The following is a 25,138-nucleotide window of genomic DNA, read 5'->3' on the forward strand; positions in this document are numbered from 1 at the left end:
TCACTATCCCTGGAGGTGTTCAAGGTATGTGCAGACATGACACTTCAGGCCATGGTCTAGTGGGTATGGTAGTGTTGGGGTGATGGTTGGACTGGATGACCTTACAGGGCTTTACCAACCTTGGTGCTTCTGTGATTCTGTAATGCTGAAAATGTTATTAGAAAAATATTGGAAGTAGAAGTGGGAAAGGTTATTCAATTAATATTTTAATAAGAAGAGCTCCTGCTCTAGACATGGATATACAGCTCAGCACATGTTACAATCCTCCAACCCTTCTTTAGTCCAAAGCAACGACGTAGGTGGAACAGATGACCCCAGGCCCTCCATGATCAAGTGCTGTGAGCTGAGGTTTCCTCATCCCTCCACTCAAGTCCTGTGCTGAACTTCTCTCCTGCCTCCACTGGAGCAGGACCACCACAGACAGCCTTGTTTAAAACTGTGGGCTATCAGCAAGGCCATTTCACTTTGAAAACAGATTTCAAGCAGGAAGCAGCCAGCGCAGACAGAAACGGGGGACAGCAAGGACAAAACCCTGCTGCAGTGGGTGGGATGGAGCAATCTGACCCATCCCACCTCTTACCAGCAGCATGAATATGAGCTCCTGCAAGGCAAATAACAGGGGGAAGGTCTCTATATCAGGCAGCTGTTCAAGTGGTTTTCCCCTTCACCCACAGCTGGAAATGAGAAACGAACAGTAAAACCCTTGTTGCCAGCAAATGCTCAAAGGCTTCCCCGACTGGGAAACAGGCAATGCAGGGGGATTACAGTAACCAGCATCAACAGATTTGCATATTCAAAGATTGTAATTGAGGAATAAGCAGTAATTCCATTATGCAAATCCCTAGGCCCTGAGTGGCCAAAGCCAGAGCTCAGCATACAGCATCCTTACCAAAATAAACCCATGCCGAGGATGAGGCAGCACAGGGGCAAGCACAGCCAGGGAGCAGGGAATTGCTGAACAGGAGGAAAAGGCACCGTAATTCATCAGTAACTAACTGTGCTCAGCCCTGAACTCCAGCTGCTGCGACACCTTCTTCCTGCCTCGATATTAGATACATTTGAGCTCACAGTGCTCTTCTGGGTCCGTGGTGAGTTAGATGGCAAAATTATTGCCCGCAACTGAAGAAAGGCCATAGAAGTATATCAATAAAACAACATCCTTTTGCGTGCTAGCAGTGAGCTAAGCAGCCATTATAATGGTTCCTTTCTTATTTTTTTCTTAACCCTTTTCAACCTCCTCATCAGCGCAACTGAATTCGAGGAGGCACATTTTGTCTAGCAGGTAATTTCATCAGTTTCGCTTGCGAACTTGTGCTTCAAGGTCAACAACAGTTATGGAGAAATGGGGAGTTCAATTGGTGCATTTAAAGCAATCAGTAATTACAGCAAAAATTTTCAGGTAAAATAACTGAAATACAGACGTGCTTTCAGAGGGATCCTGTTCAAGTCTGCCGTACATTATTTTCCACAATATATGGCTGACTCTGCACCAGCAACTCAATTCACCTTGATTCATGAATAACTATCCCTCACTTCCTACTGTAAATACAATTCTAAACATATGGGAGAGAATTTATAGTGAATTAGGATTGTACATTATCGCCGTGATTAGCTGCATTTGTTACCCAGCAGATGTCTGGGTAGTAAAAATCCCCCATGAGTACAGTATCCTGGAGTTTCCCAATTCCTTGATAACTGGCCCAAGAATTTCTCATTCCTATCCTGGTGGCCCAGGGCGGATGCTCGCTGTCTGCCCACCTCCTGCAGCATTAATCCCGCCCCACTCTGTGATCCCAGCAGAGCATCGCCCTTCCTCTGCTTTTCCCTCTCCTCTTATCCTCCCCAAAAAGCCTTCCTGGTGACATTCATCATTCTCACAATACTAGAACATTTGGACAAGCAGAGCCAAATACCACCCAGGAGTTGGATTGCTGATTACCACCAGTTACAAACTGGGTGATTGATCTGACTGTAACTGTGATACTGGTGATGCTATTCTAAGCATCAAGACGATGCTTCTAAGACCTCTCAGCCTACATCGGGCCTCTCCTTCCCTGGGCACCTCACAACCACAGGGTGATGGAAAAGCCTCCATCCAAGAAAGAGCCTGAAGAGACACACAGCGAATAGCTGGCATGGTCCCAAAATATAGAAGACGTACAGTACTGCCTTGACAGCTTTCACATGAGATTATCTTTCCCCCATATGGGTTTCTCCATCCCAGGGATTCTTTACTTTTGTCAGCTCATGTCTTCCAGCAGAGAGGAAAAAAGAAGTCATTGCTGCCCCAAAAGGCTCTTGCTCCGAGATACTAAGATAGCACAGATGCTTCAATACATAAATGGGTATTTTTCATCTGCCATCTGATCTTTGCAGGCTGCTGCTGCTGATGCTTTGCTGAGCTCACTTGACATAAGCTCAAGGTCCATTGTGGTTGGAGTCCACTTTGTGGAACCAGGACTTAATCACCAGACATTCACCTGCCCTGGAGCTCCAGTACATCCCAGCTGCTTAACACTTAACTACTTTACGAGTCCCAAATGACCAGGTTTTTACCTCTAACAGCAACGATCTTGCACATACCATATCCTAAACACCAGGCTATCATACAAACCACAAGCATCCAGTTTTCTTTGGGCTGTCAGACCAAGCCTTGGGGAAGAAAACAGCCACCATCAGACATGCTCTGAATTCCTGTCTCAGCACCCTGAAACTATTCAGCCAAACTCCTCTCTTCAACCAGTGTACAAGCAAGCCCTCATCATCAGTTATTCACTTTATTGTATCTGTCTCCAACCTGGAATATCAGATTAGCAACTGTTTCAATTGGTAAAAAGGCTACAAACACTAACTCATCCTTCTAGCAGAAAGTGATTTTTCTTGCTTAGTAAGAAAAGTCTAAATGTAGATAAATCCAAGTAATTTGATTATTTACTGAACTGTTACTGTTCACTCACTTCCAACCAGCACGGGGTGTAACGCGCGGGGCAACACTAACACCCAGTTCAGCCTCTCCAGACCAGAGTCATGGTTAAGAGGCACATTTTTTATCTGTTGCATTCAGAGACATCTGCTTTTGAACCTTTGATCTAAATGTCATGCAGAGGAGCTGAAACCTAACTGAACCTGCTCACAAGGCCATTTTCAAAGCTTTAATTGCATTAAAAAATATATATAAAAAACCATACCCACGTGTTGTGCATGTACCCTTTTTTAAGTTACCTGGCAAACTCTTCAAGACAGGGCTGTTTCAAGGCATTAAGTGCCATAAGGTGAGCAAAGTGTGAGCCCTGCTTTATTGAACAGCCATTAGCCATACTAGAAATCACACCATAACATTAATTTTGCAGCTACAAGACATGGGCCTTGGACAGAATTAATGCATGTGCACACATTTGCTACACAGTCATAAATTTTAGTAATGCAATTTTATGAGCTTCTTAAAAGGTAACCACTGGAAAAAAAAAAAAAAAAGTAGCAAGAGAAGAGGCAGGGTAAAGTTGAGCAGCAATATTTCATTACCAAGACAAGGAAAGAAGACAAATGACTCAGCCTCCTTGGTTCTCCCCTCTCCCCTCACCATCACGTGGGGAAAAACACACAGCACAACACAGATTTATTTTATTGCAGTAAGTGTGTCAGCCTGGCAGGACAGCAGATCAGGAGTTTTTTTTTTCAATACAAGCAGAGATTCATCTCTTGCTAAAGCAAAGTTTACAGTAAATCTTTCCAACAGGGACCAGACTCCCCTTCGTTTCCAAGGTCAGGCAGTGCAATTAGCACTTCTGTAGTCCACCTCCCAGATAGGGCTGTTTTACCATTTGTAATTCCCTCTTTTCCCCCCTTCCAGGGGGGACACCCACCACTGAGGACATGGGCTGGAGCCCCAGCATGGGCTGGGCGACAACATGCAGACAGCACACCATGTACAGGCTCAAAACAAGCACGGAAAACAGAGCAATTTTGTTGTGAACAGCAGTATTTGACATTTTTCTTAAAGCACTGGCAATCAGAACTGCATGTTCTTACCTGAGGAGTTCACCTATTTATTTTTATCTTTAATAAATGAAATCGGTTTTCAACCCTCTGGTTGCAGAGACTGGCCCGGAAATGCAACTTAGACTAAGCCCAACATGAAAGCAAATAGGAGTCACCTACGTAACCCTGCCATTTTCAAGGTGGTGTCATGATGTTTTGGGGATCACTGCTGACAACCCCACCAGTGGAACAAGCAGATCTGGCAAGATTTTTTAGCTGATGCCAAAACATCAATGTCTTGCAGAAAATTCCCTCTATTTACTGAGGAAATCTGGTTAACTTTGAGAAAAGGTAAGATATGAGCCTACAATGTATGTCCAGGGCCCTGCTCAGTGCCTCAGAGGAGTATCCCAAAATCCACAGATCTGAGATGCAGGAGGGTGCAGGGAAGCAGGATTGGGGATGGGTAATTCGGAGGATGCTGATATATATCTCTTCAATACTAAAAACCTCCAGCCTCCCCAGTAACTGTGTCTCCAGACACCCATCATATCCCCAACCTTGTACTAAGTCTTGTGGACAACTTCCCTAGTCCAGCAGAAAACTGCACGTGTCTTCATCACATCCAGGGCTGCTCCACCAGCACCAGCGATGCCCAGTGGTACCACGCACAGGCCAAGCACAGGTCCTTCCCTGTGCTGCCTCATCCAGGACCATTAACTAGTCCTCCTTGAAAATCTCAGTCCATTCCTCTTGGGAAGGATTAGATGTACTGTTGCTTTTGGAAGAGCTTAGTGGCTTTCCTACACGTAGTTTGTGCTATATTGCAGAAAACAAAACCAAACAGTACTTACTTATGGGAGAAATTTGGCTGCTGGCGGCCCATTTCCTCCTTTTTTCAAGCTTTTTCTCCAGTTTCTGGGTGGACTGTGAAGATTGACGCAACAGCCTGTAAGAGATCAAGTGGTCCATGGTCTCAGAAATCTGTCCTCCAAACTGACCAAGCGTCCTGGAGAACTACTAGCAGAGCAGCCCTTTACAAGACACAGTGCTCTTTCCTGGGAAGATAACCAAGAAAAATAAGATGAAGGAAAGTACCTCATCTTCATAATTACTCCCACAGGTGCTTGCCTTTTTCCAAAGTGCACAGCAACACAACTGACCTTTCCTTTCAGTAGGACCATGCAGGCTACGGGCAACTTTCTTTTCTTCCATGCACAGGTTCATTCCGTGGTAAGGAGTCACAGGACCACCTTAGAGGGCAGAATACAGCCCCGAGATCCAACATTCTGCTTGTGACTATTGTGCATCAGGCAGAGCCATTCGTCAAAGCTATATCTGAAATAAAAATTTATTCAACCAGCACAACTGATTGCTGTGAGTGATACATTCGAAGGAGCACAGAGCGCGTGGAGCTCTGTCTTGGTCACCGATGCAGCATTGCATGCGAAGTTTCTTCTACCTTGAGACTCAGTGACTCCAGCCAGCACCTACTGCAGGAACATGGCAGGTGCCCCATCTTCCAGCATAGCAATGACCAGGTGAGGTTGATATAACCTACATATCCAATTTCTTGGCTGAGGAATGCTGGGCCAGAGTGCTAAGAATTTTTTGGAACAAGCCTGGTCACAGTTAGCATTTTTATGAAAGTTCCTGCTCCTGCCTTCACACTGTACCCTAAAAATTCAGTGGGCACTTCTACTTCTAAAGCTTCTGGACTTGATGGATATAAGAGAAAAACCTGAGGCTGATGCAAATCCACGGTACCACCTCTAAAAATGAATCCAACGCTAAATTGTGAGTCACAGTGCCCCTTGAGGGGCCCTGTGATGGTTTGCAGCCTGACTCGTGATGCTTGAGCATCCAAGGGTCGAGCTGCACTCGGCAGTCTCCATCCTGGCCAGGACTGCCGAAACAATGCATTAAAGGTGCTTATACAGCAGAGATGTGGAAATAGAAGTCTTACACTACTATGTTTTCATGCCATTGTTCATTGTTTATCTATGTCCTCTTCTCTGCAGAGGCTCTTTGCAACCTCTGATGTCAGATTACTTTCAGTGGCAGGCCCAGCTCTATCTGTGTTCTGACATCTGGAATTTTAAGACAACCTGGGTTTGCAATTAAAAAGTCAGAAGCAGCAAATTAAATTCATATAGGGATTCTGAGCAAACTGATTGCCTGGTGATAGGTGACTATAAATAGTTACCCATACTACCGACTTTAAAGGGACAGTAGTTGCATAAACATACAAGTGAAAGAGATACCAAAATATTAGTCATGACCTTGTTAAAACAGTCGATATGGCAAAACTCAGTCATGAACTAACCTATAAAATGAAATATTATTATTAGTGTCAAGAGCTAATCTCCCAGAAGCCCAGACCATGTGATGCAAAGCAGCTTTTAAAAGAAACTCAACAAACTCATTTTTCATTATCTTCTGCCATCTTATTTCACAAGTGAGAAATCCATTAGCAATTCTGCCAAGAACTAGATAGGCTGCTTGGTTATCTAACACTGAGACACTCTCATCCCATGGCTATCTTGATGTCCCTGGAAAAAAAAAATAAACGAACCCAACACAGAGGAAAAAGCAATGGAGTAATAAATTATTGTAACTGTTTCATTAAAACTTAGGACACCGTAATTTTAAAGTTTATTTGGTATTATATTTAAATGAACCAAAAGGCAACATTGTACAGTAACTTTATAAAATAAAATTATTACATAGTACATTAACCAAAGCCCCACTTTTTAAAAAAAAAAAAAAATCCTAAAAAGTCATTTGGAGACAGATCCTGCTCTTGCTCTTCTGCACACGATTCACTGAGCTGATTTCAAGCTGCACTCTTGTTTTAGGAAAAGCAAATGGATTTGCCCCAAAAATGGAGTATCTTTTCTATAATTCTTGCAGTTTCATTTTATCATGTGTAATATATCAAGTTTATAAGGCATAAATACGAAAAACAGTTCAATATGCTCATCATTTTAATTAAGTAATACAATCGAGGACACTTTTTTCAATCACACCAAGGAATATAATGTACCTATAGCTCTGTTGTTTGTGGTTTTTTATACAAAAGTCTATCATATAGTATACAGTATATACTAGTCGATAACTGGTTCACAAGGCTGATCACAATATTCTTGCAGGTTAATATTGTCAGGGGTTCACCTAGCTTGTATACCCTGTGCAGAACCACAGGGTCCTCCTTTCCCAACTGCTCTCCTCCAGCAGCAGCAACCCGCTGCTCCATCTCCTTACCTACTGCGTCAGATGTGAAACCTGCTGGCAACGGATGGGGATGCACATCCAGGGGTGCCAAGGAGCTGCCAGAGGCAGCCAGGGAGCAGAGGAGATGAGGAGGCAGCAGCTCCTGGAGGTATCTGCAGCGTGGGGAGGCAGGGACCCAAGCTCTGCTTTCTCCACTCCCCTCAGTCTCCCAGCACCGTGGAGATGCTCCCACAGGTTGCAGGAGCTGAACCAAGCCCCGGAGAGGGAAATCTATGACAAGCCACCGTCTGGCTTGAAACCACTGCCCCAAGGGGGGTGGGTGCCACTGACCACTTGTGCAAAGTAAGGATGGGCAAAAGCACCTCCATAATTTAGGAGTGGCATGGATGCTTGGGATGCTGAGTGCTTAAGCCAGGCCAGCTCCATGTCACCCACAGCTCCATAAACTGCCAAATCCTTCCCAGGATTGTGGGCCTCTCTAGTGCAAAGACCCATCCGGTGCCGGCTAGATGAGCCTTGCTGCCACTGACCACTTGTGCAAAGTAAGGATGGGCAAAAGCACCTCCATAATTTAGGAGTGGCATGGATGCTTGGGATGCTGAGTGCTTAAGCCAGGCCAGCTCCATGTCACCCACAGCTCCATAAACTGCCAAATCCTTCCCAGGATTGTGGGCCTCTCTAGTGCAAAGACCCATCCGGTGCCGGCTAGATGAGCCTTGCACAGACAAAATAGGGGCCCTTACATCTCCTCTAATGCATCAGTGCAGGCACAGCCCCAGCCCACCCCTGCAGTCAATAACAACTGCATCTTTCTCACATCTCCGTCTTCAGAGATTTCCTAAAATCAGATTACTGAGATGCAACGAAGGAAGCGCTGCTGATTTCAGGCTGGGGGGCAACAGGGCCAGACCACTCATGCTCACAGAAGGGAGGTTGGCAAAGGAAAGGGGGGTCTGCTCAGCATCCATCCCACACTCATCCTGACCTTCCGAGTGCCTTGTCACCACCGTCATGGGCTGACAAGGGACAGTGACACCACAGAGACATGCTGCTCTTCCCAACAGTGCCTCGTGCTCGCTGTTGCTGGGCCAAGGAGGGGTGTGAAAGGGCTTTCTGACATTACCTGGAACCAGGAATAGATTTTTTTTACATATACAATCAACCTAAATTGTGCATAAGGTAAACTGCAGAGCAATGCCCTGCGGAGTGTATTCATATGTCTATTATTAGACATCTTGCTGGCGGCTCCGAATCATCCCTGGAGGTTTCTCTACCTGTCTATATTTGCTACATACGGATCCTGAGCTCCTAAACTCAGGTGCTCTGAATCATACCGTAACCAAAGGCAGCCTAAAATAGACAGTGTGAATTGCTCCCTCCCTGCTGTGACTCCATCCTGCAGCATCTGGGAGGAAAGAGAAATAATCTTGGTATTAGGAATGGGCCAAAGCTACAGAATCTGGGTCAGGAGTCAGGCCAGGCAGGCACAGATTTTGGTCTAGGGTCTTATCCTGGTTGTGTATATACTGATCGGACACCCAACCCTGTGCTTACACTTATTTTCCTGATAGATCAGTGGTCCCAGGGATCACCTATCCCTAAATAAAACACAGCACACAAGCAGCACATAAACAGCTCTCCAGTTGCAGGAAAGAACTGACACACATCTAAAGTCACAACAAAGCCTTCGCCTCCCACACTTCCTTCCCTCACTACTTTTTTTAAACCAGACAGAAACAAACAGCGAGTGTGGCACATCCCAGGGAGCCGGAGGAACAAGCATCCAATGCTTTCCTAGCTGCTGTGTCATTGTGCAGGGAGGCTGCTTCTGAAGAAACCAAATTACCCTACATAAAGAGCATTCACTAAAAGTATCTCTTTTCCCTTAGAGGACTAGCAACATCACATTATTTCCTGAAAAAAATTTTTTTTAAACTTTTTTCTTTTTCATCTATACTTGACAGAAGAGTAATACTGTCTGGGCATTTGCTTTTACTAACCATGGCAGGTAATTTCTCTCGTAGCTTGAGAATTCCTATGAACCTGCTATTTGCATTTGGGATAAAGCATCAAATGGACACCTCCCATGGGATACAGACTGCTTGCTGTCCAGCAGAGTCAACTATCATTCTTAAGTACATTAGCAAGAGGGTAGCAAAAGATCTTCCCGTGCCAAATGCACTGCATTAGCAGCAAGTTTCCACTGGTGCTGAAAAACCATGCCCTTAATGTAAGTTCCCAGTAACCATCAGCCCTGCTGCTTGAGGAGCACTCTGAACTGTATAGAAGGCTTGTGGGGAAAGAACCTCCATTAGTACCCATTATGCTGTGATTTATGTTATGGGCTTAAAATAGCAAAATTAAACAGTTCTATTTAATCTACAGTCTGAAAAAAGGCACAGAGACTTTGTGAAAAAAAAAATGTAACTGTTCAGATTACATTTCCAAGAACTTTAACAGAGTGTTGATTTGCCAGCTTTGCTTGCTGGCAGGAGTGAAACTGAGACAATTTCACTGTCTACAGAGGTAAAGAATACCCTTTCAGCATGGCAGGTTTGCCAGCTCTATGCAAATGTTATTCACCAGAAGCAACTGAAACCTCTTGTGATTGCTTTAAAACATCATCTTTTTGGTCTGCAGCACATTGCACTTAGATAAGTACTCAGTGATGATAGAGTGGGTCTTAGGGCAAGACCAAATACAAAGAGCCCTTTTAATCTGAACATAGGAATTAACTCTGTTCATGGCTACACAGTCTGCTTTCAATCAAATGATCATGAAATACATAAATGTTATAAAATAAATACAATACATTCAGAGTATTCTACACTGTAGAGAGCTTTAAGACTTCCCTAGCTCCCTGATGTAATGCATATAGAAGACTCCATTCTATACAGTGCTACCTCCATGTACCCATATGTCCGTTAACTCCAACATAGCTTAGACAACCTTCCTCTTTTGCTTGGATTCTCATCAGTCTCTGATTCTGTAAAATATTATCTTGTTTCTTTAGGAAAAAAAATATTGCACTTTTAAAAACGCATAAAAATTGAACCGAGTTCCCATTAACTCCGCCACGCAGTCTGATATTTAAAATAATACTTCCCACAAAAACGTTCACCTAGTTGTTTTCTGTTTTGCCAATGTTTACAGCATTCTCCACCAGGATATCCTCAGCACATTCCTCCTTATCGAACTCCTTACAGTTTTGCCATGGCACGTCTGAAACTCAGCGTGAGCGATCTGAGATACACGTGGCTGGGAGTCACAGGTCTGTCCGCAGGTTCACGATTTCATTGTACAAATGGGAACTACAATGACCAGAATAACCGTACAAGCTGCTGCTGCTATCAGGGCAGCTATCTTGCAAACCTTTGCTCTTCTGAACTCGGCTTCTTTGCGTTTTAATAGGGAGTCATAGCCAGGAGTATAAATGTCTTCCATCCAGTACTCTAAGTTGTTTGGGTTTAAAGATTCTTGAGTCTAAAAATTAAAAGGAAACAGTTGTTAATTGTCTGGGATCTGTCATCAAGAAAATAAATAAAGAAAGCAGATGTGCCTAAAGGCCTCCCAACTGCATCTGGGTCTGCTGCCAGGATAAAGTGGGTTATTGCCACTTCTCACATCCCTTCAACTCCATTTCTCCTGGTCCCAGTTCCACAAGGCTGACAAGAGTGGCAACAAAATGCTGCAAAAAATAACCTCCTGCAACAGTATAATTCTGCTGCAAAATCCCTCACGTACCTCTGATTTGCCGGAAACTTCGTCATCTTGGATGGCATTTAAATAAAATCTCTTTAATCTGCTAGACAGCAGAGATGTCAGCAACTACCGGTCTGGTACTGCTCTGTAAATTATTAAAGATCAGCTGATGGGAAGGGTTCTTAACATATACTCCTCATGTACTACATTTTATAAGCGAACCCTAATTTTGCTACCCTAAGTCACTTGCAGGACACAACTTCCAGCCCCACCCGGCACCCCGTCCCTCTGGACAGGCCATTTGCAGACCCGCTCCATACTGCCAACTCCCGGGGACACCAGCCCTTCGTTTCAGCATGGGAATACAACCGTAGGCAGGAGGTGCTCAGCACCCCGTGGAGGGGGCTGCAAGTGGGTGTCCATGAAATCACCCAGGACCAGGTGACCCTCAGCTTCTAACTCTCCTTCCAGCTCCATCTTCTGAAAATCACCTGGATGCATGATGCTGTCTCAGTTTTAGGGGCAGGAGGAGAAGGGGAACTGAACACCTGGCATGAGATTTGCTACCCCACATTACACCCCCTCGACCACCTCCACAGAGAGACCATTTACCCCCAACAGCACAATCTAGATTTCCACAGGAGGCAATATTCTGCTCATCGACAAATTCTGATTCTCTCTGGGTTGGAAGTGATTTTAAGAGTATGATTAAGAAATTAAAGGCTTTGCCCATTCCACACAGGTAATAAAAAAAAGTTAAAGAAATTTGAATTGATATAAAATTAAAGGCAAGCTGGGGAACTCTATCAGTGTCTCCATCTGATTGTTTCTTTCTTTTTTTTTTTTTTCTACATATTTTTTTTTCTTCCTAAGGATTTGTGAGCTTTTCAAGCTTTGCATTTCCACCTTGCTTGGTTTTTTTCCCTTCATCCTTTCTGTTAGGGAAAATGGGGCTGGGGGGGTGGGGGGGAAGTGGGGAAACCCAAACAGTAGGCATTATATTGCACTTACTAGCAGAAAGGAATAGAGGAGAAAGAACATTCTGAAAAATGACAGCTTTTCCTCAAAGCTGTCTCCTGTGTCTGGGGCTCCAAAAGGCCATTTCTTTAAAAGATGAAAAAGATTCCACACAAAAACGTTCTAGTGAGAATACCCTAACACACACCGCTCCTGGGCTCATAATAGACCTGATCCAAAGAGCACTGGACTCCGCACAAAGATACTCCAGCTGACTTGAGAGGATTTGGGTAAGCCTTTAATTGGCTAATTCAGTTTTTGTGGCCACAGGCTACTGGCTGAAACCTTGCTTTGCCTGCAAGCAGTGTTTGCTTTATGTACAGAACTACTACAAGAAGTGATTTTATAGCTACCCCAGAAATAAATTATTAAAACTGAGCAACAGGTTTATGACCATTTAATGGAGATCTCAATGATAGAGCTGGTATGCTGAAACAGAGACCATCAGCCCAGTCTGAGATTGTACCATTCAGGCTCTGAATGACCTATTCCAGCCTTCTGAGAAAAAGGAAAAAAATCAGTACCCTCACCTTTAAAGGCATCAGAAAATAGCCTGACAATGTTTTGTCCCAGTGGATCACCATACCCCGAGTGAAGCGATGAAGTCTCACACAGCCCCCACACCTGGGACAAACTCTGGCCTGACTAGTTCTGCAATTTCTTTTTTTGAAGGAAAACCCAGTGGACTTGTCAAGTTCCAGGAGAAATTTTAGATAAACAAAGGTAGAAAAACCCCAAAGATAGCCATGCTATGCTTCAAGGAAATTACAGGTTTGGACCTCTCTGCCTCGGTGTTGACCTTTTAACTACTTCAGAAGGAAGATGAATTATTAAAAAGGCCTATTACTGTTAATCAGCTTCCTTTCCCATTTCATTGCCAGACATAGGAATGTTCATTAAAGCATAATGTATTTACTTTCAGTTCTAATAAACTTAATTACTGGAAAAAAACCTCACTCATCAGTCTGTGTCTATTTTTTGTTTGTCAGTAAGCTCTATTACAAAGTCTAGACATGGGCTTTGCAGAGTAGATGGAATTCTGACAGTCCTTTTGGAGGGAGAGAATCAAACCAGTAAAGTTTTATCACCTTTATCCTAAAGATAAATGATGGCAATAAGCCGATTTCTCTGTTTTGCTTACAGTTGCGCAGAGCTGCTTACAGGGAACAAAATGGCCCGGCGAGGAGCAGATGGAGAACACCTCTCCCAGGGGAGCTTTGCTCCCAAATATCACCTCCCCTGTTGCCTCCACACAGCAGGTAAGGGATATTTTGAGACTGCCTGCTGCAGAGGAACTTCTTCCAGCCTATTCTTACTCTAGCATACAGTCTGCAATCCCAGGGTTAGAAATTTAGTAAACCCTCTAATGCTTTTAAGCCCCGAAGAGCAGCAAGCAGCTGAGGCAAGATGCAGCCTGGCCCCTGTGCTACCTGGCTTCCCCCCGAGTGCCCTTTAGCCACGGCAAGGAGCCGGGGATGGTGAGGACAGGGAACTTCACATGAGCCAAGCCAGGAGGTGAATTTGTTGCGCACAAATTCCTGCACAAGCACTTGTGGAAGTCGTACCACAGCACTGCGTGGGTGATGGTTTTAATTCCCAACCAGCTAACACAGGGTCCTGAGGCATCGGGCTATCCAAGTCTGCCTCACAGTATCCTGATGCTCTGCTAGGGCTTAGCCTGATAGGTTTGGAGTTGGGTTATGTACCTCGACACTGAGCCACCACAAGCTGATGTGGAGCCCAGACTCCTGCATGCCACCATCCCTAACAGGCAAGCTCTGGAGACAAGCAGACTCCCTGCACAGCCCGCAGATCACAGAGCCGTGTTAGCACGGCGCTGAGAAGCCCCAAGTCAGTGTGCTCCAACTGCTGCCAAGCCTGCAGCTAGCTGAGGCACTTTGCTCTCTCTGGAGCATTCACACACATGCAAGGAGCCCAAAGTGCCTGAGGTCAGCACCATTCCCCCCGCTGGCTCTGCATGCTGCTGTATAAATGCATATAAATGATACATAGTGATCTGTATAGATTTCATTATGTGATGCATCTTGTGTTTCATGACCAAATATGGTGACATTTGTTGGCTCTTTACACATTTTGGACGGCATTGTTCATGCTTCCTCTTTAAACCTACGCTCTGGTATCTCCTTTCCTAGACTATGTCCTTTGTCAGGCTACACAAGGTATCCAACATGGGCACTCAATCCTGGGCCTGGGCAGCCCGTCACATACCAAGACTGTGATTTCAAATAACACCACAGTTTGGGAAAATTGGAATCTAAAGTGTGCATTTGTCTCCCAGTAACTTGCTCTGCTCTGATTGTTGCCGAAGAGCCTGCACACTGCCAGGCTGAACTGAAACGCAAACAAGACAGACCATTAGCTGATCTGCTCTTCACATGACTCCGGTTTCCAACCGCCACTTCAAAGCTGCAATGGTGATGTGTTTCAAAAACAGTCATGGTATTGAACGTCTTCTACGAATATTTTATGCCTCACGTTCCTAGCAAAATGGAAAAAGCCCTGGCAAATTCTCTGTGAACAGTTCAGACAGAGCAAGGATAGAAGAAAAAGCAGCAATGCTAGCTTCTGCACCACTGTGCTCTGCTATAGTCAGAGAACAGTTCATCTCTGCACCCCATTGGAGTATAAGCTGGGAGCATCAACCTGTCAAGGATCACCACTCAGCAATCAAACATCCGCATTTTCCTTTGTCCCTGACCAGGATAGATAGGAATCAGAAAGATTAGAGGCTCAACTGCATAGTTCCTTCCTGAGCTATGCAAATCCCTTCTTAAAAGCATATTCTGACAACATCTATTCAAATTAAAGCCATTCAAATTAAACAAATGGAACTCACTTGTAGATCCAATGCTGCAATCTTGCCTTTATCCCCCGAATTCCTCGTGTATTCCTCTATGGTCCATGACGGCTGGGCGCGTTTCACTTCAGCCAGCTCTGTCAACCTCATGTCAGTGTAGAGCGGGTTGCTTTTCATGTGTGACTTGAGTGATGCAGGGTAGGGATGAGGACTAAAGACTTGTTCAATCAAGAAAGCATCTTTTGGTTGTTTAGGGAGTCTATGTGGCTGTGGGATTTCATATTGCCTGTCTGCCTGCAATAGGGTTTAAAAGAATTTGAAAGAAGAAACAGGACTATGAGGGGGTTAAACACAAAGGACAGAGATTTTCCTTTCAGAATCACTTTATGATACTACTTAAGCCATGATAAAAAAAGTACCAGCTGGGACAAAGATTTTTAGATGGCCTTAATCCATTTACCCACCCTCTTCTCACAACCCGACCAAAGACAGAACTCCATGTTCACCATAACACGAACACAAATCCGATGCAGCAGAGGAAATCTAGGTTTTGTACCGTTTACAGGTTATGAAACTATTCCAAAAATGGCCCTGACGCTCAGAAGAGCCTAGGCGATCTGAAAAAGCCAAGAGCCTCATGCAGGTTTCCAGATTTCTGTTACTAGGTCAGATCTTAACAGTCTTGTGGAAAGCCTCTAGACAGCATCCCCTTGATACCCATGGTACCAACCCAGCGTCAGCCACAGTCCACTGCAGGAGTGAGGAAGGGACTGTCAAAGTCAGCATCTCATCTTGGGCAGATCGGTTTGGGTTTACTAAGACCTTCTTCCCCTTCTGCAACCTGCTAATAACCCATGGCTTATGGTTTCTCGTTCATCCAGCTGCACTTGTTTCCATCAAACCTCTTCCTTCTCTGCCCATCCTCTCCCACCCACCCCTTCATAAGAAGGTGGTCCCGTTTTACAGGGGAGCTGAAGGACCCCCTGCCCTCTCCGCTGTCCATGAAACAGATACAATTGCCCACACCGTGCACAGCTTGAACTGAGTAGCAACCAGAGCCCAGCTCAAGGATGGCCACAACAGCTCTGTGGTCTGTGAAGATGGCAGCGGGCAGCTGTTGGGAGGGATGGGCAGAGATTTTACGACCAACCCAAACAAGACCACTGCTGTGCTGCATTTCCTCAGCGGGAGGTTTGAGACACATGTAGATGACCATTATAGCCGGATATGGAGAACACAACTACAGTTTGTGTCTCATGCTACATACACAAGGATTCTTTTCTTGAGAGGTTTGAACCCAGGAATCTATTTTGTTGCCTTTTAAATATGCACATACTTCTCTGATAAAAGTCATCATAATGCAATTTCAAAACATCCCTTCTAAAATAACCATTAAAGAGTTTCAATTTTCCCCACACAATTTTCACCAAGTTAATTACCCAGCCTCATTATATAACCACTGATGATGAAGAATATCATCCTCTTCCAAAGATCTCACCCATATTACCCCCTCCCTTTTCAAAAGAGCAAAGTGCTTTTATGGAACAACTTGACCATATTGCAACTGCCAAGCAAGAAGGTAGAGGTACAAATCACTCGGTTATGACAACAATAAAGATGGGCATAATAAGGCAGGGCAGAGTATTCTCATACCCCAAGGCCTGTGATGACTGTGGAAGACATTCATAACTAGATTATTTTTAAGTGCTTATTATGTGAATTAAAGTTGAAATTACCTCTTTAGATTTCCTGTGCCAGTCCTTATTTTCTCCTCCGTCTCTCTCTTTCATCTCCTCTTCTGTAATGCCAACTTGGTTGGTGTAAGTAATAGCTCTCCAGTCTCGGGGAGAGTTTGAGATACTTGCTATTTTGGATTCAGTTGCACTATTTTCCTCTGTTAATGATCTTGATGACCTCCTAGTAAATAAACTTTTTTTTAAGGCTTTTACTCGAAGACTCTCGCTGTTACTTCCACTGGCATCTGAACAGCACCACTCTGGATTGTTCTCTAGTTTGCCTCCATGAGGAGTATTGTGGCACTGAAATATCTGCGGGGAGTTACTCTCATCCGACGCAGCCTCGCTCGTCAAAGAATTGAGATCTATTTGTACGCTGACTTTCTCTGGCTGCTGAATTTTTTGATCCAACTTGCTTAATTTTCCTAGGACTTGAGAGATTTCTTCTCGGACACCTGAGAGAGATTCCAGTTTCTTCTCTATTTCGCCAATCCTCAAAACTAATTTGCAGACACTTGTTTTTAGTTCATCATCTGTGTTACTGGTATCTGCTCGGATCACTTTATCCAATTTATTACAGGTACTCCCATTGGAGATTTTAGTCAAATTGTGCTCGGGTGAGCTCTCACAGTCTGACTTATGCACCTGAGACAAGGAACCAGTGCTGTTGTAGCAGGAAGATTGCATCACTCCTGTCGACCCACTGATACTCATGTCATCCAAAAACCGGAAAATGTCACTGATGTCATCGCTCACAATTTCAGAGTCATCATCCGACTGCTTAAGAGAGTGTCGCTCTCCGTACTTGCCTTGGCCCGCCGCACACAAATCCTTGCATTTCTTGTGCTCCAGAACTTGCTGCTCTGTTTGCGTCCCAACACTTGTGGTCCTGTCAATGCTTAAGAGCTGAACAGAAGTACAATTAATGCTCTTATCCTTAAACTTTTTGACTGGCTCATGTTTCTCCACGTCTAGAATGGAAGGAATTTCCTTCGGCTTATGCCCATTTGGTTTCACAGCATAGTTTGCCTGCATAATTGGTTGCTGATCTTTTGTGTTTAGGTAGGACTGATGCCTGTCAGCTGGAGGAAAGTTTGGAGATGGGTTGTTTGAACTCTGGTACCGCGGCTTCTCTTCAGACTGCTTCCTATTAAAAAATGATCGTTCAAAGTCAGGTACCTCCTCAGTATTTAAACTCCAGCTTTTAGCTGGCCAGGCAGTTTGCTTGGTTGGCTTTCCAGTCCACTTTTTGGTGTCCTGGGGCCCAAGAATAGTAGTTGGGCCAAAATACGTTGAAGCTTGAAGATCATCTAAACTTTCATGCTTTACTCGCCTTTTATCTGGTACAGGAGAATAAACTGGGTTTAAGTACTGGCTGCTGTATGGCATTTCAAAGCTATGGTTGAAGAAAGCCTGCTTGGAGCTTTCTTTCCTGTTCTGAGGCTCTCTGTGTCCATCTTCTGGCTTTTTGTTGGGTGGTATTAAGTTGGGAGATATTGTAATCAGATTATGAAAATCTTCTTTGAATATATTTCTTTTCTGGACACATGACTGCATCACAAACGGCTCTTCATTTGAAATGAAAGTTTCTTTTATGCCTGCACTTATAGGCAAGGAGTCCTGGTCTGAAATAGATTCATTTTCAATGTTCATGGGGAAGTATGTACTCTGCATCTCACACGGTGGAGATGTAGCGATGGAGTAGGATGCCAGTGCCTGCAGCCTGTCCAGAGAGGCAGCCCGGCCCTTCATCTCCTTATTAACACCAAGTAAAAAGTTGGGTTCTGACGACGGGACAAACTGTTGACAGTCTTTGCAGTCCATCTTTCTGCATTTTGAAGACCTTCTGACTGGGAAGCCCCGGCTAAACTCCTGGTCGTTCAGCTCGCAGTTGGGCACACAGTCTGCTGCATTGCAGATTTCTGTGTCAGACCTACAGGACTCGAAGGACTCCTTCTTCTTCACTTTCTGCCTTGCAACTGGAAGTTTCTCCCTGGCCACTCCCCCGTTCATTTGTATGAGGTTGAATATTGTTACTATATCTGCTGCAACCATGATTTTCTTTGATTGCTGATTGTTTACAGTGCATCTCATTTTGTCTTTGAACAAAGTCGCTGGGAAATTAGGATCCAGGCAAGCGGTGTAAAACAGCACGCTCCTGAGCTTGGCCAACTGGGATAAATCAAACCTTGCACACAGGGACTTGCAGAGGTCCTGGTAAGAAACGGTATTCTGCTTTGTGTCCAGCTCCTCCAAGATCTTCACCAGGAAGAGTGAGGATTCCTGGTTGGACTCCATAGCTTAAGCGTATTTTGTTGTTTAGCCTGGAAACTGCGTTCCACTTCTACAGCAACACACAACATCAAACAAAAAAAAGACTGTAAGTCACCTACAGATGATATTCAGGACCTGGTCATTCAGCCACAGATGGGACCTGACTCCCTGGGCAGGAGTCGAGGGCCTGGCTTGTGTAACCTATCCTCATGTTTGCAGCCTGTAGTCTTAGCATTGACGAGATCAATACTTCAATGCAATGAGGATTTCGTCCAAGGAGGCTCATTTATGGCAGTGTCTCCCAAAACAAAAGAGGGAATAAACAGCAGAAGCTTCGAAGAGGCTGAACTAACAGCAGATAGACAATCCCAGCGCGCTTGCCCCAGGGCTTTCATGGAATTTCTTAACAACTTGTGAGAGGTTGAAAGTACAGACACCTCAAATTGTCTGGCAATAATTCTAGCCCTAGCCTAACCAGAGATGATCTACCACACCATGACAACCCCAGCTGTTTTCATATCTGACTGCAAATGACTCTTCAGGAAGATTTTCTGAGAATAAACTGCTGATGTGTTTTTAGAAGTCATCTGAGCACGTAATTACCATCTTGCTTATTTAAAATATATATATATATATGTATCTTCTCCTCTACTCTGAATTATCTTCTCTGGATACCATGACACTTTTCCCAAAAATACCTCTTCCTGAGTTTATGATTCAGGTATAGAAAAGCTGCCTGCTCCCATGCAAAAAAATCTGTGTGAGGCCTATTCCAGTTATAAAGTGCAAAATGTAGAAAAGGGCAGAAAGAGTTAAACATAAACAAGAGAAAAAAAATCTCACTGAATCTTGAAACCAATCCAGCAGATGCTAGAGGGCTGGCTGCCAATCAGGGTGGATTTGAAGACTGCGAAATATCAAGGACAGAGAACATCCTCTTCAGTGTTGTGCTCCCAGAGAAACCCGGGGAGTGCAGTTCCATTCACCAGCCAGAAATGATAGGGCAGAGGTGGAGAGCGAAGGCTGCACATTCATACGGATAACAAGAATAGCTCAAGCAAGCACAGCCAACGCTAGCAAACATCTTGGGAAGGATATAAACCCCTGTGCTTTCAGAGCTGAAACCAACCTCCAGCTATTACAGATAAGGAAAGGATGTTGATGGGGGGCAGATTATTCTTCATCTGCCTACTGTGAATATCCATGTTGGTGTCTCTGCTCTTGGCTACTGCGAGAGACAGAACATGGAATGATGCAGCCTGCCAATTCCTATGTTTGGTCCCTTTGTGTTTGTTATTCTCACTGATAGGAATGACAAAAATAATTTCCCTTCCCCAAAAAGATATGGTATCTTCCCCTATTCACTCCCACCCCTAGATGACCCCTGGAACCAATCTCTCCATCTGCATCAAGTGCAGAATACCCACCCGAATGGCAAAGCACAAAAGTCAGGCTTGCAATATTTCTTATTACTCATTTTAAAACTCACCTCCCAGCCAAAAACCTCAGGACTCCTGAGCACCACTCTAGGAATACAGGGCTCCTGTTACCTCTCCAGTGGCCTTTCTTCTTGCCCTGACATTACATGCTGGCGATCGCTATCAGTGTCAGGAGTGTACATACATCAGCTTTCATAGCAAACGCCACAGCAGCATCTTCCAGAGGGGGAAGACAGAAAACGACCAGCTTGCCCATAAGAATGCAAAACAAGTCTCCATAAAGACCTGGCTGTTCACTTAAGTAGCATTTTTCTGCTGCTTATGTTGAGCAGCAGCAACAGGAATGTATTCCTGTGATTGTAAACACTACTCCCAGAAACCAATGGCTACAGGGATTTTTCCAACACCTCTGCTGCACGCATGTTTGCTTTTAAAGCTCCTGTACTATGCATAGCAGCACAACTCTTCTGCTAACTGACAAAAGAGCCAAAATCTTACATTGCTCAGGGCTCGGCTGCAGAAAGTAAAGCTAAAAGCTGGTTTTATCAACAGTGTGTGCTCGGAGGCACAGCCTTTCTAACAGCCTGCCTTTGTATTTCTCTGACACGTCACCATCAGAAAATGAAGCTCCAAAGCTAGGTCCAAACTAATCTGTCTGACACCAAAGCCACCAAGGACTCCCAGAGTAAACTTCCCATGTGGGGCTCGGACACTTTCCCAGCTGACAGGGGACTGGCACTGCAAGTCAATTTGCTGCATGTTATAAATCTGCCATTTGGAAATTTGTGTGGAAATCTGTCTTTTTCTCACCTCCAGGCTGAATTCCAGGAAAAGCAACTATCTCCTCCCTCTGCAACCTCACAGCTTCTCGCAAAACCCTCACCTGGATATGTGTTTTCACAGCCTGATACACATTCTATGCAGTCCGCACTGGCCTGCCAAAGCCTTGCTTTCTCCCCGCTCACACTCCTGCTAAAATGCATCAGTAGCTACGTCGCAATAATCTATTTCTTAACTGTTGACCCCTTTGTTCCCTACCTTTCTGTCTTTACTCTCATCCCAGTGAGAATATCCAAGGTACAGATTTTTTGTTTTGTACCAAGCCATTCTTAGCATACCCCTCCCATCAGAGATTTTAACTTCAGGTTTCTAAACACTATGAATCTAGTAAAACTTAGGTATAGCCTGATTTTCAAAGGTGCTGAGCACTGTCAAGTTCAGTGAGGTCGGTGGAAGCCCTGTATACCTCCAAATCTCTCACTGTTTTTTACAACACTGCCAAGGAGCCTTGGTTTGGGGACTCCCATCCATACCCAAGCAGCAAGGCACTGAAGCACAGACCCCAAGCACAGGAGCTCCGCTAGACCTGGTTTAGCTCATTCTGGGACCCTATTCTCCCAGACCCAACCCTGGGAGGTGGTGCTCAGATATAAAGCAGTGAGGGGAGAGGTATGTGACAGAGGCTTTAAGACAAGGGTGAGCAGGAGAGAGCAAATTTGCTCAACTGGGCCTCAGCTATGGGAGGTGGGAACTGAAAAGGCAGGTTGCAAAATCAGATGTAGGCCTTGAGGAAAAGGAAGCTCTCTAGGAATTGGAATAATTTCTTCTTCACCCCTTGGCTCCATCAGCTTTCTGGTATGAGCGCACTGTAGGTGTGAAAGGTACCTTTGGGCTTCAGCCTGGTCATGGAAATGGGTGATCCCTTGTGCCAGAGCATCAGAAACACTGCTAGCAGAGCACGCAAGAGATTCAGACTGTGAAGAATAGGATGTATTGCCCCATAAGGATAATATAAAAGAGCTTTGAAATATTGTTTCCTGGGCCAGGGATGTGAAAATTCGGTGCCAAGGTTTTTAGTGGTACATTAAGTTCCCTGTCTCTTGTCAATCCTTCTAACAGCCTCTGACGGAGACAGGTGCCTCTTGGCAAGTCACCCCGGGAGCTGCCATATCCCAGGTGCCAGGCACTTGGCCATGCCCCGACTCTGCTGTTATGTCCACATTCATTCATTAGCTCTCAAAGCAGGACCAGAATAGTCCTGGACGTGGCACATAAATGCAAGGCTCCGAAATAAGCACAGGAAGGGCTTTTAAAGAGGGTACAGGGTCATGAGTCACTCCAAAGCAGCATAGGGAATGAAAGCACCCACAGCAAAAGCAGCAGCATGGGGCGTCCTCACATGGCCTCAATTCCACCAACATCCTTGTGCCTTACGTTCGCTACCAGCAGCCACACGCACTCTCCACGCCAGCCCCAAACTGATTTTGGTCTCCAGAGAGCTAACCGGACACAAGGACAGCACCTAGCAAGACAGTCTCTGACCAAAGGAGCCACTTAACAACTCATCTTTAATGATTTTGTTATATTAGCACTGAGACAGTCGTTTTGACTGAGCTTCTCAGCTAAGATTCGACATTCGTTGCTCTAATAGCACGATTATATCCCAGCATGAACTTGTACAGCATCACATTGCACGGCTAGTCGATGTGGTCTGACTCTCCTCACACGCAGATGAGCTCCAGCCTTACCACAAATCAATGCCTTTGTGCCCTGCACCAAGAGCAATGAACTGAGCTCTCATCTTACCATTAACCCACTACCTCAGCCTCTGGAGATGACCAGGAGTATTACGATCGCAGCCTCCCTCACTAGTGGTGCTTTCTGCTGCACAGAAGGAATATACTATTCTACCTTCTGGTGTCTTTAGGAATCGGACCTCTGTAAGACCTCTCCCCTGTGGTTCTCCAGACTCTTTCACACAGCTTGCCTCCCCGCAGAAAAGCCAGAATGCACTTTCCCTTCTCACCACTTCCCAAATCAGCACCGGGGTGGTGAGGTCCCCTCACTTCCCGACTACCCTATAAATTCATCACCCACAGGAATTTATGAAGTAAGCACTGCTGTCCACTTGCCCTGGCCACTTTGCCCCCTGGCACCTTCAGCCCAAATCCTGCCCCACTGCATCTGCTAAGGGCAGTGCACATCAAGGTAGCTAAATCCCAGCACAGGATTCAAGAGAAAGTCCCACCATTCGACTTCCCTGTGCAGCTGTGGGGTGGCAAGGTGCCTCGTGTGAGCCTGAATCCTGGTCACTGGCAGACAGACCATGTTATCTTCCTCCGCTATTTCCTCCTTCATTTCCTTCCCTCTTCTTTGTGCCTCTGACATTTGCTCTCCCCATTTCCCAATATCCACAGCAGGTGCAGCTAACACGCAGATGTGGTCACTGGAGTCATCATTTCCCTCTCCTGATTTGCCTGCCGAGAGGGAAACAGCATCCTTGTTTTGATTCCCCCCACGGTGACTAACGGGCCACCCTATAATACCATTACGGTGGCGACAGAACGAGCGATCCTCACATAAATTCCCTCAGGAAGAGCCAGCTACTTCAGCGCGGGAGAACATTAATATAGAGACTGTAATACGCTGTTTTACTATTAACTTGGGCTCATAAATCTTTCAGCCTCTCTCCCCAGCGCCAGATACTATAAAACAAGGCAGGCAACACAGACCTCGCATGAAACATGTAACGCATTGAGATGGAATTCAGTTTCTGTTTTCTCCCATGCTCACAAATCCATTTCCCTGTCAAAATATTAAGAAATTCCTGACAAACAAATGGGCACCTCGAGCCCTGTCTGGCTTCCACCGTGCACGCACACACGGGAGCCGGCACTCGGGGAAACAACGTCTGTTTCCGCACACCTTATTCCTCCTCCTCCCGCCCCTGCCTTCTGCTGCTCATTGAAAAGAAAACTAAAAAGCACACTTTGGAGCCCTGCCCGGGCAATGGCCATCCCTTCCCTCCACCCTTCGTTGAAGGGAAAAGTCCTCTCAAACAGCCCGACACAGGCGGTCTCCTGCAGACCCTTCACTCGGATCTGGGGGAGTGTGGTGGACATCGGTCCCCGGGGCGGGTAGATGTGTGCTGGTTCCCTGCCTCGCTGATGTGATTTTTTGTCACTCCTCCAGAGCCGAAGGGGACGAACACCCACAGCCCAGGAGCTCTCGGGGGCTTGTACACCCGCTCTCGGCAGCGGCTCGCTGCTGTTTTGCACAGGAACGATGCAGGCTTCACACCCTCCTGGGCATCCCACCACCAACCTCATCCACAGTTCACCAGTGGCTTTGGTGGGGAAGAGCACTGGAAGAAGTTGATATTTTCTGGCTCTGATCTTGTGTGAACAAGCCTTGTGAAACTACGCTTTACAAACCAAGCTCCCCAACAGAGGTGGACACTGCTGTAAAAGGACTCTGCACAACACTTCAGCTCCCCCCCAGCCCAAGAATTCGGCAGTTTTTAAAGGCTCCCAGTGAATAAATTAACAAGAAACTTGTGGATATAGGCAGCGTACTCTCACAGCTGTGCCAGGGCTTGAGTTGTACAAGGTTTGCCATTGATTTTTCTTGCACAATAACATTAGGCTGATCATTTGCATTCTGTGGTTATGCAATCCAGGTTAAGGTATGTATATGGTCTGGAAAAGTGCAAATAATCATTCTGAAACGGTGCAATAAATTACCTAAATTATTACTGCATCGTATGCTCTTGGCTATCCTGCCAACTATTGGCCCATACCAACACACACAAATACTCGATACGTTATTAAAGCACATCCAAGTTCCATTTTTCCTGAACATTTTTGCACCAGGAGACACCATTGCAAACACACAAAAAAGGTCTGACCGAGTTAAGCGTAAGCATTTTGTTCCATCGGTGGGCTGCCTGAATTTTCACATGGCAAGCCTACACCAACCCACTGCCACCCCGCACCTGACCCCGCACAGACCCGCTTCCTCGCTCCGGTGGGTCCGGCTCCTGCTCCCCACCCCTCCAGGCGCCCGGCCTGGGCTTTGGGGGGCCAGGGCGCAGGCCGGGGGTCGCCCACTCGCTCCACTCCAGCTGCCCACAGACAGATCCGGCTTTGCGGGACTGAAGC

General features: G+C 45.4%; 1 protein-coding gene across 1 annotated transcript; it reads right to left on the bottom strand.

The window, feature by feature from the left end:
* Positions 1-9,767: 9,767 nt before the first annotated feature.
* Positions 9,768-18,831, bottom strand: KIAA1024 (KIAA1024 ortholog). The gene is made up of 3 exons (XM_010157770.1): positions 16,486-18,831; positions 14,789-15,043; positions 9,768-10,695 (listed from the first exon to the last, which is right to left on the bottom strand). Exons 1-3 carry the CDS (start codon positions 18,781-18,783, stop codon positions 10,498-10,500), a joined length of 2,751 nt encoding a protein of 916 aa, XP_010156072.1. The 5' UTR covers positions 18,784-18,831; the 3' UTR covers positions 9,768-10,497.
* Between the last annotated feature and the right edge of the window lie 6,307 nt (positions 18,832-25,138).

This window comes from Eurypyga helias, unplaced genomic scaffold (genome assembly GCF_000690775.1).
Source record: "Eurypyga helias isolate BGI_N326 unplaced genomic scaffold, ASM69077v1 scaffold50928, whole genome shotgun sequence".
Lineage (NCBI taxonomy): Eukaryota > Metazoa > Chordata > Aves > Eurypygiformes > Eurypygidae > Eurypyga > Eurypyga helias.

Excerpts from the sequence above, each read along its gene's own strand:
- KIAA1024 (XM_010157770.1), bottom strand. The coding sequence starts at position 18,783 with ATGGAGTCCAACCAGGAATCCTCACTCTTCCTGGTGAAGATCTTGGAG. Across the intron at positions 15,044-16,485 it reads GGCACAGGAAATCTAAAGAG|GCAGACAGGCAATATGAAAT; the intron begins GTAATTTCAACT and ends ACCCTATTGCAG. Across the intron at positions 10,696-14,788 it reads TTGCAGCATTGGATCTACAA|ACTCAAGAATCTTTAAACCC; the intron begins GTGAGTTCCATT and ends TTTAATTTTTAG.